Raw genomic sequence first — 17,841 nt, 5'->3', positions numbered from 1 at the left:
AGGCGCCTTCACTCCTTGCTCTTGTTCGCAGTGTGCCAACTCAAAGTTTGGGACAATAAACCTGAATCACACCTCTCTCTCTCTCTCTCTCTCTCTGATTTAATTCATTCTTGATTTTAATTCATTCTACAGAACAAATGCTTTTAATGAAAACATGGGGCCTGTTGCCGTAGATGGCTAAAGGCCGTAAATAAAATTCAAACTTCAAGTGTAATTGGGGTAACTCACCGACAATGGCTGATTTAACACGTTTGATAACAGCGCGTGTAATGGCGGATTTATAAACGCAGTTGATATAGCCTGTGTAGGTAAGTGGGCACCGTGTGTAACTGTCGTTCTAAGGATTGTGTGTTCGAGTCTCACCCTAGACTGAGTTACATTTTCTTCCAAGGAATTAAACACTAGAAATGATGTTCGCGCTTGATACTGAAAGAGATTTATCCTATGAAGGGAGAAAAACTAAGAGAGATACAGGGAGCAGGGGGAAAGACGGAGACTGTTTATCCTTAAGTGTTAAAATTTAATTTATTCCCATGTCTTTTGCTCTTTTCTCATTTTGTTTAGTTTCCATACTTTTTCGGTCTCTGCATGATCGATTATTTTCGTTTTCTTTGCATTAATTCCTATCTGTTTGAACTTAACGTGAATAGAATTTCTGCAGATTTAGCTCGTGGTTGTTTCTCTTAAGTGATGCTCTCAGATATTGTGCTGCCAAAATGTCTTGAGCCGTGGCAAAAATGCGAACTATAGCTCACACCCTCACACACATACGCGTTGAGCCAATAAGGGTTCAGCTGTTGCTAATCGAGAGAAAGCGAGTGGAATTCCTTCAGCCGATAGCAGCGCTTGCAACGGAAGACTAGGGATCAAGTCAATGTGGTATATCAATAGTAATACTTTTTCCTCCAAGTGGAGGAATATCCTGGCATGTTATGTTTTCGGGCATGTATTTGCTGTCATGTTGGTTGCCCAACTATCAGACATACAGTGAAATTAATCTGCTACTGGAAAAAGCTATCATTTCTTATATATCTCCAACCTCCAGTTTCTAAAGTTCGTGGTTGTACACACACAACACTGTACTAAGTTACTATTCATCTGTTTGATACTTTTTCTATACAAACAAATAAAAGAAATAGGTCACAGTTACTGACAAGTAAAAAAATGGTAGCTTAAACAGTTACACACACAGATGGCAACACTGTACTTAGAAACCTAGTAATAATAGAGAATAAAAATATGATGTCTTAGACATCCCAAGTTCATATCAGACAGGATAAATTATTTTTCGTGAGAAATAATGGCCTTTATTTTGTGGGCCTCAGAGCACACCGCCCCCCCCCCCTTCCCGCGTTGGTGTTGCATGTAATCCAAAAATATCTTGGTGTTCCTAGGGTTAACTTAAACAAGTCAACGAAGAAACTTTTTTTCCTTCTGTGGAAACTATTTTTATTTATTTATTTATTTTATTCTTTCAAAGCTTAAGTTTTAACATCTTGAGCAGTCAAGCTTCTTTATTTCTAAAGATAATTTTCTTTCTTCAGCCTTTTTCTTAGGTCTTGAACCTAACTTGATTCTGTGAAGTATTTTTCATACCTCTAAGCAGCTATAATTTACTCATGTAAATTTTGTAAATGTAAATTTTCCACAAATATCGGTATTACTTTTTAAAAATCATTCAACACTGCCATGTTTCCAAGTAACATGTCAATTCTGAATCAAGTTTTATTTTCTAGCATTAAAGTGGAAGAATAAAAAGTAGAGTATTGAAGATGGACAAGCATTTTCTAAAATTGTTTCGAACCTCAATTCTAACGTGGACTAAGCTTAAGTAAAAAGTAACTTACAGTTACACATTCAATTTTCATTCTAAAGACTGATTATTGCAGACTCTTCGTAAAATATAACAATTTCCTTTACTTCCGGAATAATTTGAAGGATTTCCCTGACTTTCTAGGTCAGTTAACACTACACATTTATAACCCAGTGGAAACAAATTTCAAAGAACCTGATACGATTATATGTTTACGGTGCGATAGCTCTAGGAAAAACAATGATGCAGACATACATACCGATTTTTCCTCCCTTGGCGTAAGGAGCAAGCAAATCCACCACCTTAATACCAGTTACCAAGATTTCTTGCTCCACACTCATATCAACGAACTCTGGAGCTTCTGCATGAATGGGAGCGAATTTGGTTGTTTCAATAGGTCCTCGTTCATCAATTGGCTCACCTAGAACAACGAACTTCCTTAAAACTTAGTAATGCCAAACAAACACTCCAAAAATACATGTGACATGAGAGATGTAACATTTTACTTCATAATAAAGTAGTTTAGAATCTTATGTTTCGCTGTAGCTACACCTGAAGGCAAAGCCAGTAAGGATTACCTAAAATGATCTCAAAATTATGTATATTGTGACCGAATATAAGATTATTAATTCTCAAAATACGCTTATTAGTTCGCCTTCTATGACTTAAAATTGTAAAAATGCATTCGGTTAAACCTCTGCCTTCAAAAATGTAATAGAAATAAAAGAAATTATCGTATTTACTCCAATATAAGCGCCTCACTAAAAATGTGTTTCGGAAATACATTTATTATTCGGAGACAGGCACCCCTTAAAGATCACTACAGAAAAATCAAGCAACGACTCACCGACTTCTTAACCATTCGGAAAAACATTCTGCAAAACTAAAAAAACAATTAACAAAAGAACTTTACAGTGTAAAATTTCTCAAGTCACCGTTACTTTCGTTCTTATTTTCACACAGAAAAATCAAACTGACAGTATTTCGCAGTTTTGCAATGGAGTTTTTCCGATACAGGGCGTTACGTCCCACTCCTTTTATTCCCCTTCTCTTTCGTCAGTTCTATTGTTTGACATGTCCAAAAACAAATAATCCGATAAGCGCTCCTCAAGAATTTTAGCTCTACATTTTGGAAAAAAATGGGGCGCTTATATTCGAGTAAATACGGTAGCTAAATTACGTAGGTAATATGTATATATACACCGAAGAGAAAAAAATGATCGAACACAAATTTTAAAGTTCAGAGACTGAAAATAAAAAGACTACGAATACATTCTTGAAGTCATTCAATTATCTCCGATTATAAAGTTATTTTCTTTTTGTTTTCTGATGTTTATGACCACAATTACAAAGAATGGAAAGTTTTATAGTTTCACACATCGTTTTATGAGCTTCTAAACACCGTACGAGACAACTAGAAAGAATATAAACATTTGCTATTCTATTAATTAAAAAGTTATAATAACGTTCGTATTTTTGTCTTCTATGTCCCTGTTTGTTCTCCAATCGTGGCTACAGCCTAAAGGGATGACTCAAGTAATTTCGTCACTCCCGTTCTCAACTGAAGTACAGAGTTCCAAAATGCATATTTTCGGTTTCAAACAATATGTCTGCCAGATAAAGAAAGGATAAACTGGTGCGTTTTACTTTATTTTCATGTAAATACGCTTCCTTCCCTTCCATTTCATGTTTGAAGATCCGAATTGCAACGCACGTAAAAATCATCATGATACAAATCAACTTTCTGAACTTTATCAAAGCTTTAGCACACAGTTTCTGATTTAACGCGAAATATATTTTATTTTATTTTATTATATATTTTATTTTCTATTGTCCCGAACCGATTTTGGCTCCCGAGTTGGAAACTCTGGAACTCGAAAACGAAGCGGAATTCGACTCATGTTTATAGGAACTTTTCTACTGGATTTGATGTCAGGATTCATCTCTCAATGTTCATTCTCTCTTTCAAATCGCCTTGTGTATAGGACCCAAATACCCATAGGAAATATTTACATTTCAAGAACAAAAATCGAAATTTCAATAATTAATTGCGTAAGTCCTTTACATCTTCAAAAGACCTTATGGAGTAGATTTCGATGCTAGAAGCAGATGGTTGATATTGCTCGTGAGGACAGAAAAAAAAAATGTTTGGCCCTCCAACGAAACAACTTTATACTCTTCCTGCTATTGCGATTATGTTACTAAGTACATTCGTTTCTCTACAACAGAACTTTTAATTTGACATGTTTTTCAGTTTTTCGAGCAATCCAAGAGGAGGGCGGCCATTTTGGAAGGCTGTATATCGAAGAAAAATCTTTTTTCAGCACAGAAAAAATATGGGTCTAATAATTTTGTATGTAGTTTCTTATTTTAAAAATAAGCTAAATCTGAGACAGTCGTGTGGACCACCCTGGACGATTTGAAATGGAATCACTCGTAGACTTCTATTATGTAGATTTATATTATGATTACATTTCTATTATGTAGAATGGCTCCCGGACTTCGAGGTTTATATTCTTGTTTTATCTTGATAATTAGTTTTGCATACTGCTTTGATTTCATATGACGTTCTTTAGTGTAACCTGTTTTTATGCGTTGGTTTAGCGCTATTCTCTCGTATATTTGATTGCTGTGTTCTAAGTGCATTTCTTATTATGGCAAACACGCGTTCCAGGTCTCGTTCACACGCAACAGATTCAGTTCTTTATCCTTTCCTTTCGCTAGAAATTTTCCCTGGTTCTCCCGGAGAAAATGCTGAAAAATTCTTATGTGGGTTCAACCGACTAATACAATTGAATTCTTGGGACTATTCCAAGGTAGCGGGTTTGTTCCCCACTTTGTCAGGACCACCTTTGTACTGGTGGACATCGCAAGAGGAGGAACTAAAAGCGAAGGAATGAAAGGATATTACGGATCTCTTTCTTGAACATTTCGGAACACATCAGACTACGTACAGGTCTAAGGCTCAGAAACCTGGAGAACCACTTACTTTCTATATATACGAGAAGAAACATCTCTTAGACAAGTATAATTCGAAACTAGCATTCAAAGAATTTTATGTTGATTGTATGTCCCCGGAAAATTTACATTATTTTTCACAGAGAACATTCGGTAGTTTTGACGCTTTTGTACAGGCCGCATGGACCAGACAAAAGACCGACATGCTGATGCATAAGAAAATACAGGAACCCCACAGCTTTTAAAGTAGTTCTCAGAAACCGATAATCGTCTTTGAACTTCCACGTACACCTCCTCCCCCTTCATATTCGAAACTGGCAGAAAAACTAGCAAAATTGCAGTTGCACTTCAGTAACCAGATGAATAGTCGCGCTCGGGTTCATTTTTCTGAACAAGGCAATAGAAATTACAATTATACTCCTCCAGCCTCTCCCCACCACACTAATTCTTCTACACCGTACGACACACGCTCGTACTCCCGATCTCGATCTCCCGTTCACGCATGAGTATCGCCACTGGAGATGCAGCTCTTCTCCGTGTGCTAGATAGGCACATGCTTGTGCAGCACATGTTCCAATCGCACACATTGTGGAACACATTCTGAAAATACTTCTTGCCATTGCAAACATGCCTAGACCTTTTAGGCTCAGTGTACTAACAGTTACCCACCATCTAAGCAAGGTAAATAGCACGTTTACACAGAGCCAAGGCAGTACAGCACAGGAAACCAATGCTAAGCACAACCAAGGGAACGGAAAGAAAAATAAACAATACAAGAATAAAAATGAAAACCAACAATTTCATGCTGCATACAAGAATCAGGCACCGTTTCCTCCAGTCTAACCTTCCCCTCCCATACTAGTTACCCTACTCCTTATCCTGCTTATGCCTTACCACCGCAGCAAGCAAACCCGGTGATCACCAACCCTTCTGCTTCTAGTCCGAAAAACTAGGAGAGGAACAAGAGATTCAATCTCCCACGGAATCACATACCGATTGTGACAAAACATAAGACCAATATGTGCTCTAAACCGCTCACTTCACAATCTGCCACAATTACGTTACCAATGGAACAAAAAGGCCAATTGCATTACATCACTGGTACCGTAGGGACAGCAAACGTTAAGCTCTTACTCTATTCTGGAGCTGAAGCGAATATTTGTCCATTTTCAGCTTTGCCCGCCCATGCTCGAGTATTTCCATTATGTACAGCCCGCAGAAAAAAAAAAAAAACTGCAACATGAGCATGTAAGTTTATTGTGAAACTACGCCTAAGAGCGCAGGGGATCAACATAATGTCTAAGTGGCACGAATCACGGCAGGACGAAACTGGACGTCCTCCCCTGCACACTTATTTTGGAGCAAAATACATCATCCTTTCACAATAAACTTCCATGCTCATGTTGCAAGTTTTCTGCTCTGTACCTCGCTTTACGGCATATCACAGGTGCCGACAGAGCTCACGAAAGCTGCATATTTGACAGTACGTTTAAATGGCAAATCATTCACGGTGTTTATATATATATATATATATATATATATATATATATATATATATATATATATATATATATATATACACCCTCCATTCCGAAAGAAACCGAACTTTTGAAAACAAATAGTACCACTAGTGCCATCTGTTGTAATATTTTACCGGTAGATGGCGTAGTCCCTCATTGACAACTGGTATAAATGTCATGACATTTGGATGCACGGCAACAAAGTTATTGCGTTTCAACTGTCAGTGTGTTGTGTACATCGGTCGGAAAATGAGTTTCAAACAACGAGCTGCAATTGAGTTTTGTGTTAAACTGGGTAAAACTTTTAGTGAAACGCACCAAATGCTACAAAATGCATATGGTGATGAGTGTCTATCCCGTATTCAAGTTTACGAGTGGTTCAGGCGATTCAAATCGGGTAGAGAGACGCTGGATGACGAAAGATCAGGCCGTCCCAGAACCGGATTATCGGAAGAAAACATCGAAAAAGTGCGTGAATTCATCAAACATAAAAATCGTCGGTGAAAGTTATTGAAATGGAATTAGGCATTCCTCAAACAACCGCATACCGCATTTTGACCGAAGTTTTGGGCCTTAAGAAGGTTAATTCGCGGTTTGTACCACACAAACTCACCGAAGACCAAAAAGTTGATCGAATTGCGCATTGCAAAGACATCGTTAAAAGTGCTCGGCAGGATCGAAACTTCTTGAAATAGATTGTAACTGGTGACGAGACGTGGTGTTTTGAATATGAGCCCGAAACAAAGCGGCAAAGTGCTGAATGGAGAGCGCCGGATGAAGGAACACCAAAAAAAAGTCGCTTGGTGAAGTCAAAAGTTAAGGTGATGCTGATTTGTTTTTACGATTCAAAAGGAATTATCCACAAAGAATTTCTTCAGCCCGGCCAGACAGTCACTGGAGAGTTTTACTTGGGCGTCATGAAGCGTTTGCTGGCAAGAATTCGTCGTATTCGGCCCGAATATCGCGAAATCGGCAGTTGGACTCTTTTGGACGATAATGCACCATCACATCGTTCGCGACTTGTAACTGAATTTTTGGTCAAAAATCACATTATTCGGTTGCATCATCCGCCCTATTCACCAGATCTCGCTCCGTGCGATTTCTATCTGTTACCGAAACTGCATTTGGCGATGAAAGGAAAGTGGCACGCATCGATTGATGCCATTGAGAAGGCGACGACCGCCGTCCTAAAGACCATTCCAATAAAGGACATGGAGAAGTCGTTTGACAACTTGTTGGAGCGTGCAAATATGTGTATCGATGCAGAAGGGGAATACATTAATAAAAATGATTTGTTCCAAAATGTACATTGCTTTTTTGTTTTTTTAAAACGTTCGGTTTCTTTTGGAATGGAGGGTGTATATATAATTTTTTGCCTCAATTTCCGATTATTCTTGGAAATGGATTCTTGGAGGAACTAACTGGTAACAATGAATACCTGTATTATCAATAATCTTAGCTAAGGTGTCGGGTTAAGTAAATCGTGATAATTCAAACGAAACCTAATATTTCCTATATTTCTAAATTAATTTTAGTTTATACTTTAGATACATAACAGTCGATTGACCAATATTATAAAGATTATTATCTAGACTTCTATTATGTAGATTTATATTATGATTACATTTCTATTATGTAGAGATTATAGCAAAAACAGTAGATTTTTTTCATATGGTTTTAGCATCTGAAAAAAACAGGCTTTAACTCAGACCTTATCCTTTTATTCTTCTGGAAGTACGGAAGTCATCGCAGTGTGAAATGCAAGTAACTTGGTTTTCTATGTCAATTCGTGTTGAAATCGGAAATTTTAACTCCTATCATTTCTGATTTAAATGTAGAGAAGGGTAAAGATGAATATTATTCCCGAACGTTAAATCCATATTTTAAAATGCATTCCTTGCTATCTGTTGCACAGATGGATACCCGTTCTATATGATTTCCCTCACTTATGCATAGCATTGTTTGGAAATAGAAATGTCTATATAGCGCACTTTTTATATGAATTTAATGTCTCAAGAATAGGTTCAATCTCCCCCCCCCCCCCCGCTTCCCCCATTACGCAGGCAGGCGCTAAGAAAAATATCCTAAAATGGGTTAGGGTATTACTTACGCCAAGAAAAGTGATGTTAGAATGTTTTATCTGGACCTTATCTGGATTCTATTGAGGAGGATACTGAGGAACTACAAAGTATGGTGACTACAGTAGTGCTTTAGTGTGGCTTTGCTATATAAATTATAACTGCTTAATACAGATGCATGTTCACTAACTAGAAACAAAAAATAATAGCCATATTTGGATTATAATGTACGCCTGATAACTAGCCCACTAAAGCAGAAGATATGAGTTTTACATTCTAGTATCCACAATTTTGACACCCACCCCTTTATACTGGTGTATCCTTGTCGCTTGAATTACAAATGGAGTTGAGTGAATCAAAGGCATTGATATGAACATACTAAAAATACTCTGTAAACGCATTCGTAACTTTTGAATGGCGTAGGATTCACTATACAATAACTTTCAAATCACCATACAATAAGCACGAGGCATACCAACGAAGGCTTTGGTAAAACTTTTCACATATATTAACATTTTAAATTTTAAAATCAAGATTTTTACAAAAAGATTTAAATCAAGATTTCTACACACAAAAAAAAAAAAAAAAAAAAGCCTGATATACATCAGTAAAAAGTGAGTTGGAAGAAAGACATTGGGATTCCTTAATTCAAAGCATTCGTGAAAAAAACCTCAGTAAGGATTGTATTAGCCACACGGAAAACTTACCAATAACATTGATGATTCTCCCTAGAGTCTCATTACCCACTGGAATACTGATAGGGGTTCCTGTATCTAAAACAACTTGGCCCCGCACCAAACCCTCAGTACCATCCATAGCGATGGTACGAACTGTGTTCTCTCCTGTTAATTAGAAAAAATAAAAATATTACTTCACATCTAAATAATATAAATCACTTCAAAACATAACACAGCCTTACCATAACTTCGACCTAAGATAGCTAAACTCAACTTGTAATGGAAGAACAATAATGTCAAACCCATAAAGAAACACACTTTGCATTATTTAGAACTGCAAAAGGCGGTCCTAAATAATCCCTGAGTGCCTATGTTAGATTCTGGAATTTACTACACACACATGTGAATGTGTACGTAAATTATTCCAATTTCATACATACGTTCATTTTTAAATCTTCATTATTAATTATTACTGAAAAGCAGAAGTCAATGATTTGAAGCAAATACGTTCTAAATATTTCTTCTGAAAATATCTCGTTTTAGAGTTCCAAGCGAAAAGAACAACTTATGTGTACACGAACGTCAAGTAATGCTAATTATGACAAAAATAAACTTCTCACCCGAAAGGATGGATATCGCTGCATATTTCCGAAGGAAAGCGACATCACTGTCGAATATTCGTAGAAACTAATAAAGCATCTGATACTTTTACAGTAACTAAAAATGATTTAACTATTCTTCCATGTATAAATTTTTTATCATTTTAAAATTAATCCACTTTGAAAAAAAAAATACGTTTACCAAATAATTAATACTAATATTCAGTACTGGAATACTTCAAAATATCAAATATTGGTTTAAATTAAAATACTTCGACATACGGTTATAATATGTAAGAAAGCATGCTTTCATAATACTTACCTAAATGTTGTGCAACCTCCAGGACCAACCTGGGTTTCCTATCCTGCACTTCCAGCGCATTGAGGATTGGAGGCAAATTATCTTCAAACTGCACGTCTACTACGGCACCGATAACGGCCACTATACTACCTCTAGCTACTGTAGCTTTAGGCTGAGCTTTCGCAGCATATTTTCGATCTAAGTAAAAACAATTATTATTATTAATATTAAAAATATTAACTTTCAACCTTAAATACACACAGGTTCAGATACTTTTAACATCTAACAAAATCATGTCCATCTAAATTACCACTCACATTTAACGTTTGCATATTAACCACTTTCATATATTTAAACAATAAAATACTAGCTACCTGTGATGCTTTATTTTTTTTAATGTTATTTATATTTTTCAAAAATAGCAAATGGCATAAGTATTTGCCTAATTTTCAATGATTTAAAAATTCCGGTTCTCGAGTTTTGGATGCCTTCCAGCTCTAGTACTTATAATATAAGTACTAAGTAGAAGTTTTCATTTTCCATATACCAAGAAATTCGAGGGATGTAAATAAAAAAATTCTGTCATTTTCAGAAAATGAAACTGCTAAAAGTTATAGCAAAGGTTAGAGATAACGACATATAGCAAAAGATAAAGTAATTACATGTAATAAAACAATTATTATTTAAAGTCAAATTTAGTTCTTTTAAGTCCTAAATCTTAAGTAAAACTTCCCTGTAGTTTACAATGATTTCTTCGATGAAAATAATAAACATTCAACAAATTATTTTAGAAAATAATTTTATTCATTATTTATTTATATTTTAATATCTTGTACACTCAAGAGTAGTTTATTGCTACTTCCTTCACATGCAGTGGCTTTCGCATATCGGAGAATAGAAAATCCTTCAAAACTTTCCTTCGATTACCGCCTACCTATGAAAATTAAGTAATTTCTTCGTCTATACATTTTTGGTCTACATCTGACATTTCTGATATTTCGCAATGGATATTTTTATACATAAAACAAATTCTTTTGTATGATTTTTACATATTCAGGGACATTTTTAGCCTCACCTGCACAGGATATCAAACTCTCTTCGAGGTCACCAATGTTCAGTTTTGACAAAGTGTACGTGAAAGTAAGTAGTTATTTCATAAATACTGTCAGAGGATTGGAAATGAAACACAAACACAGTGTTGCCCATTTATGTGTATTAGTATTCTTTTGCAATATATATGGAAGTGCGGGACATGGAGAGCACCAATCAGTTTTCAAAATTTCCACCTTGATTTGATTTTAGTTTAGCGTCCCTTTCAGCAGCGAGGCTATATGAGACGTGGACCTACTGATTAAAGTGGAATCCGAACCACATGAGCTCCCGCCGGAATCGAACCCGGGTCTCCTACGCCAAAGGCGCGTACGATAACCGCTTAGCCACGAGGGGCCCTGGATACTGTCCCACAACTCAATGGAATTATGAACAGTGTTTATGGAGAAGCGGCCGGCTGCCTTAACCAGGCAGCGCTCTAGACTCCACATTAGCGTCTTTTGTTGCAGGCTATTGATCGAAGCACTAACTAGTTTGTAGTCGAACGGGTTCAGCTCCTGTCTGCTAAAGGGCCAGACTAATGTGGAGAATAAGTCTGGAACGTTGTTTTGTAAGCCCCTCCTGTTAACCGTGCCTTGCGCCAGAGAACAGAATTCTATTGAAAGGTCCACTGTTGGTTGGGGAATATGGTAGTACTCAATGGTTTCACAATGGGCTCCAATACTGTTTGGTACACAGTAGCCGATGTCTTCACCCCTTCACAAAAATGCAGCCATGTTGTGCCGTTGAAGCTCACAATCCACCGCACTGACTGAAGCTGGGTGATTGGACTTTTGTATCCTGGAAACACGTTCAGCAGCTTGCACTGATGATGTGTACACATACAATCATTTTGAACATTACAGGACTGCTCAACTGTGAAGAGCTTCTCATCGGAAAAGACAACTGTCCAATGACCACTTTCTGCGTAACGCAGTCGGGAATTGACCTGTACGTTGTTTGCAGACTAATTGAGCACTCGTAACATTGTTGGTCTCAAAATGGACATTATTTGGTTATCACTGAGTCCCAACACGGATTTCACCCAATCCTTGCAGCTACGACTTGAACTGTGCATTGAACAGAGAATACAGGCCCCTCCTCGATATGGGGAGATGAAGCTCTCTTCCATCATGGGCAGCAACCTTCACTGCACGGTCAGCTTCTTCATTCAAAACAATAACCCATTCATCAGTGAATATTGAAGAAAAGGCATGTAATTTAAAACCATAAGTACGTGTAGTTGTAAAAAGTTACATTCGACAGAATCAGCATCTTTGAAACCATTAATATAAAATACAGTAAAGTCTTGAAACTGCTCTAAGAAGAGAAAGTCTTGTTAAAATTTGTGAGGGCTGGAGCTTGGCTTCTTGCATTTGGCTGATGGAAAGAAATAGTTTTACAAAGTATCTTCCATGGAGGATGTAGGCAGAAAACCCAACTAACAAAAGGGGAACTTCGACGGGACGGTCATTCGAAAGTTCTAGAGCACGAATTCCAAAAGGCATGGTGGATCGTGCTTGATAACGCTGGTAGCGATCTCCAGCTCCCAGTGCAAACGATGAAGGATGGTAAAGTATTGACTTTAGATGAGGAAAATAACACATCAAGCTGGGAATAGGGCTGGTACGGAATGCACCAGTTGCTAAACATATGCAAAGATGATTGACAGTGTTCAGTTCGTGTAAAGTGATAAGTCTGGTTGATTCATAAAGAATGTATCCATAGTCCAGCTTGGGCGGATTAAGGTATGATACAAAGAAGACAATACCATAAGCACTCCAAGAAATATGGGTAATATTCAAAAGATTGAGTGCTCGTCGAGAGCGATATTTTAGCTCTCGTAGATGGACTGCCCAAGACAGCCGTTGATCAAATCGAAGGTCTAAAAATTGGATGTCAACAAAAGATGAGTGTATGACCCAAGTAAAAATCTGGATGATATGCGCAGTTGTGCACGCGACAAAAGTGAACAGGATCTTGATGAAGAAAGTAAATCCAGTGATCGTTGACCAACGTGATGCAATAAACTGCCAGGTCGTCCACACACAACATTCAATAAACGGGAGCTGGTATTTGTGTCATTAGCATCATTTATTGCGACAGTAAAGAGAATTATACATTTTTTTTTTTTTTGCAAGAAGCTGTTGGAGAGTATGGCTCCTAATCGAACTTGAAAGTATTATATTCCAGGAAACTGGTGTAGAAAGAGGCCCATATGGCCTCGTAATCCTTAAAGAAGCTGAGGTAAAATTTCATAACAAGTGGTGTCATAAACCTTCAGAAAATCAAAGAGACTATTAGATGTTGGCTACGGCAAAAAGCAGCCTGGATTGCACTCTCAAAATGAACAATAGCCACGAATGTACCGGAAACTACACTCGGGATTGGAAAGCCAGATGTTAGTTTCCAAATACTACACTAGCGTGCATTAATAGTTTTCTTCAGTAACTTGCATAAGCAACTTGTTAAGGTAACTGGCCTATAAATGGAGTTGGGTTTCCCAGGTTTCAGGATAGGAAGAATATTAAGTTTCATGTCAAGCAGCAGGAAAGGACCCTTCAATCCAGATACGATTACAGAGGTCTAAAAGAAGTAGTTTACCAGCAGGAGGAAGACAGCGAACAATAGCGTAATGTATGGAAACTGGACCATGTGCAGTGCTTGTGAGAGCAGTGTTAAGTTCAGCAACAGTGAAAGGCAAGTTGTAATATTCATTATTTGACGACGCAAAATGTAAAGGTTTAAATTCGTTCATGCTATAACTTGTACAAAGACAGACGAATAATTAGCTGAACTAGAAACTGCAGCAAAATGCAAGCCCAATTCATTGACAATCAGCTTCTGATCAATAATCAGTTTGTCTTGTACAAAAAGTGCAGAAACGTCGAAGACTATGAGCTTTAGACTAAACACCATTCACTAGATTATTTGTAGTTAAACTGGAGACAGTCGTGCCAGCTACGCAGTTTCCCTCGTTTAACAAAGTAGAATGCTCTGATATGAAGACTACGAAATGCTCGGTGTCGTGCAAGATGCAGTACGTTTTCAAGGAGCCCCGCCTAACAATGGAATCGAAGCATTAGCAGCTTAGGTGAAAGGGCTTAAGGTGTTCAACAGAAAACTTGGGAATCTGGTATGATGTCAAAGAATCGGTGGAATGATAATGTAGGACGAAACGTAGTGACCTAAGAAACTCCACGGAAACAATGTTGTCCACCATAATTCATTTGGCCGGCGATCGAAGCAGGGACCATACGCACCAGAGAGAATCGCTTCACCACTGAGGTCTTCCAAAAGAAATGAGGATTTATCAATAGAATTTTCTAAAATTTAGAATTATGTCTGTTGAATGATAACCTTATTACAATTATCCATATCGTGCGTACATATACTATTGTCTACACATGAGATCGTAGATCAGCTTTGCTGTTCTGAAAATACTTTATTTACATTGTAGATCCTGTGTTTTTGTCTTGTTCCGTCCTTGCTACCATGAAATTTGTGTTATACATACCTGTAGTTAATAGTTTTTAATTAAATTTTAAGTTTAAAAAGCTATCAGGCCAACCTATTTCGATGAATAATATTTATTTATTTAATCCACACCTTTCAATGGCTAGATAAGACAAACCTATAGTTTGTAGTGAGATCCAAACATTAACTGTCGCTTTGAGTTCAAGATGAGTCTTCCACTTCCAAGACGAGAATTGTAGTCTTTATTTATGATCTAGGAATATTGACTCCCTGACAAATGCAGTGGAAATTGCTGAGGGTTGATTTTTCCTTTTTGTTTTATCTTCCTGTACTTATTGAAAAGTACACAGATTTCGGTTGATTAACCAATGGTCAATAACCTATCTTTGGTTAATATTATTCACCTTGTGTGAACAAGACAGAAAATGCAGAGGAAAGCAAATCAAAGTTTCAACAAGGATTGCATCCAGAGGTAACAGAATACAAAACTCGATAGCATTCACCTCTTCAATCATAGAAGAAAAGAATAGCTTTATTATTTCCTATTACTTATTAACTAAATATAATTTCCCGTATTAGCATACTTTATAACTATTTCAAGCAGTGTTTCTTTGATGATAGAATGATAAATCCAATGTAAAATATGAAAAAAAAATCCGGCAATGTGACCTGCCAATTTAGCAGAAATCTACGATAATAATTTCGAACTGAGCCTATTGTTAGTAATACTGCAGCTCTTACGTTAATATTAGACACCTAGCCATCAATCCCTATAATTCAAATGTATAACAAAACCCTTCAATTCAATGGTACCGGTAATTTTACGGCTAAAATGAGTGAATGTATACGAGAGAATTCTGAAACACATTAAAACAACTGTATGCGGAATTTTCACAATGCAGGATCCCACCATTTCATATTTGCAAGCGTGAAACACCTATAAGGGGTATAATAATAGAACTACAATGAAAGAAAGTATATCAAAGATTGCGTAACACAGATTTCCACCGGCGGAGTATTTCTGCATATGCAGAGAAAACCTGTGTTTTATTTTTACACGTACACAGATACAAATATAAACGCCGATCTGGTTTACTTCTGGCATACCTTTGGAAATAAATATTTGAAAAGTATAATCCCTTTAGTAATTTCCTTTTTATTGTCCCCTAAAATATTTCCGATTCGGCAACAGGGAAACATCTCACATAGCATAGATAAAATTCAAGAGGCAAGCAGAAGTAATTATTGAAAACTTACGATCCTTTTACGATTTGCGTATAAATACGGCTTCTGGATGTGTGGCATAAAAACTGCAGTGCGAAAAACTCAAACGAACTTGTGCTAGATGATCACTAGAAAGCATGAATACCATCTTACCGTCCGGTCAGGGCGACGCTGGTGGGCGCCAGCGATGATAGGTATGCGCGAAAAACCAGGGTAGTGAAAAGTGGGTCTTGGCAAAATACGAGTTTCAGTAGTAGTTGTCATAGTTTCACACTCGTAAACACTATACAGTGTCTGTACACTGTCCTTCATATGCACTCAATTATTTTATCCGTCGTAACTCATTTGTAATGATTTTACACTGGTAACCCTAAAACAGAGCTCTACTATGAATTTAATTCAGTCACCTGCAAAAATTTGTTTCTTATAAACACATCTTTTCACGCAAAGTACTGAATTTCATCTGTAAAGCTTCCAAAACGTGGTGCGCCAAAAGTACACCAAAACCGTGAAACCATTACAAGAGCTCTAAACTTGCAATTTTATGCAATATTGCCACAATCCTCGTTTACGTGCATACCCTCAGTCTCTGACGCGACCGCTATCCCGCACACGTAGCGCACGTGCTCCGACTTAGATAGTACTCTGCATTTGTGTCCATCTAACACAAGTTGGTTCATTGTTACAAAGTTTTTATGGAAAACGTCTGTATGCGTACTTATATCCGTGAGGGATAGGCCCCAGTTCTTGTAAAGAATTAATAGGGCCTACCCATAAATCATAGTCCAAGAATTTCTAAGTCTCTGATTGAATTTTGTGATGAAATAATTTCATACGTTAGATAGCAAACAAGATTAAATAGTATATCCATGGCTCATCCGTTTGCATGCAAATTATCAATCTGTACGTACTTGGTAATGCGCCAGGGTAATAATAGTCTAGAACGTCTTATGGGGTCATTAAAAAAAAAAAGTGAATGGAATATGTTCTCTTAACTATTTTGTCCGGATTTTTATTTCATAATCTCCTCTCTATACACATATTCATTGAATCTGAAGATTTTCTCAGGCTTAGCAATTTCTTCCCACAATTTCACCCCAATCTTTTCCTTCACAAGCGTTTACTTTTATTGACCATACGCCGCCTTTAGGCAAAAGAGCAAGAAAGTTGAGTCAAATAAATACTCCGGTTACCATATTAGCCTTGTACATAGCCATAATAAGGGGAAAATGAGATTACAATATATCACTCAATAAATGAAAATTTATCAGAAAATAAGGCCAATACGTAACGAAGATTACAATTATAAGCTATCAAAACGAAGAACATAATTTATCGTATATTACTATGTTATCTTGATATTAGGATGTAATAAAAATAAAACATGTAAAGAGCAAAAGGGGGGGGGAAGCGATTCGACCTATGTAGAATGGATGTTATGTAATGGAGAGCACCATTTTCTATTTAAAACTTTTACTCTTTAAGGAACGATAACATATTACACCAGCTGTCTTAACTACGCCGTAAATCAGTACGAACTAAATCCCAAACAAACTACATATGCTTCTAATTTTTTAATGGAATACAAGCAAACTATTTTGGGCAGCACTTCGTACTGCCGGCCGAACCTAGAACAAACTCTTTGCTGAATATTAGCTAAAATGCATGTTACAGCTATAAATTTGCACTTACTATTAACGTAAAGCGCTGGAAGTGACCTTCTTGCCTCATTTTGGAGTTTTGGAATAGAAAAGGCAGGTTTAACTGCCCTCAAAACCCCTGCAGAGGCCCTCGCCGTAGCACTCAACATCATGGCTGACCCAAGAGGGAAGATATGGCCGGCCCTTCTCGTCTGGTCTGCAAAATAACCCGGATGTTAGTACGTAACACCACGAGATGGCAAAAATAATAAACAGAATAATAGCGTTATGCGTGTAGGAGTTTAGCTGAACAAATTATTCAATTTCACAAATTAATAGACAAGCTCGTGGTCAATTTAGAATTTAAATGAACTTCGAATGAGTTATGCATTCTTCTCGAGTTTAATGAAACATTGATAAATATGAAGATAATAATTACCAAAGACACTTAAAAAGTCCAGCAAA

At 37.0% G+C, this 17,841-nt stretch overlaps 1 protein-coding gene across 1 annotated transcript in view; it reads right to left on the bottom strand.

Moving 5' to 3' along the window:
- The window catches only part of ATPsynbeta (ATP synthase, beta subunit), a 56,096-nt gene extending 38,501 nt beyond the window's left edge, over positions 1-17,595 (bottom strand). Inside the window, exons 1-4 of the mRNA XM_081740027.1 lie at positions 17,429-17,595; positions 9,968-10,144; positions 9,077-9,211; positions 2,073-2,234 (exon numbers count right to left, since the gene is read on the bottom strand). Coding sequence (XP_081596153.1) covers positions 2,073-2,234; positions 9,077-9,211; positions 9,968-10,144; positions 17,429-17,549 — 595 coding nt within the window. The 5' untranslated portion in view covers positions 17,550-17,595. The remainder of the gene's footprint in view (positions 1-2,072; positions 2,235-9,076; positions 9,212-9,967; positions 10,145-17,428) is intronic.
- Between the last annotated feature and the right edge of the window lie 246 nt (positions 17,596-17,841).

Source organism: Thermobia domestica, chromosome 15, assembly GCF_964235325.1.
Source record: "Thermobia domestica chromosome 15, izTheDome1.hap1.1, whole genome shotgun sequence".
Lineage (NCBI taxonomy): Eukaryota > Metazoa > Arthropoda > Insecta > Zygentoma > Lepismatidae > Thermobia > Thermobia domestica.
Note: the sequence above shows the minus strand (reverse complement) of the source record. Positions and strands in the feature narration are given on the sequence as shown.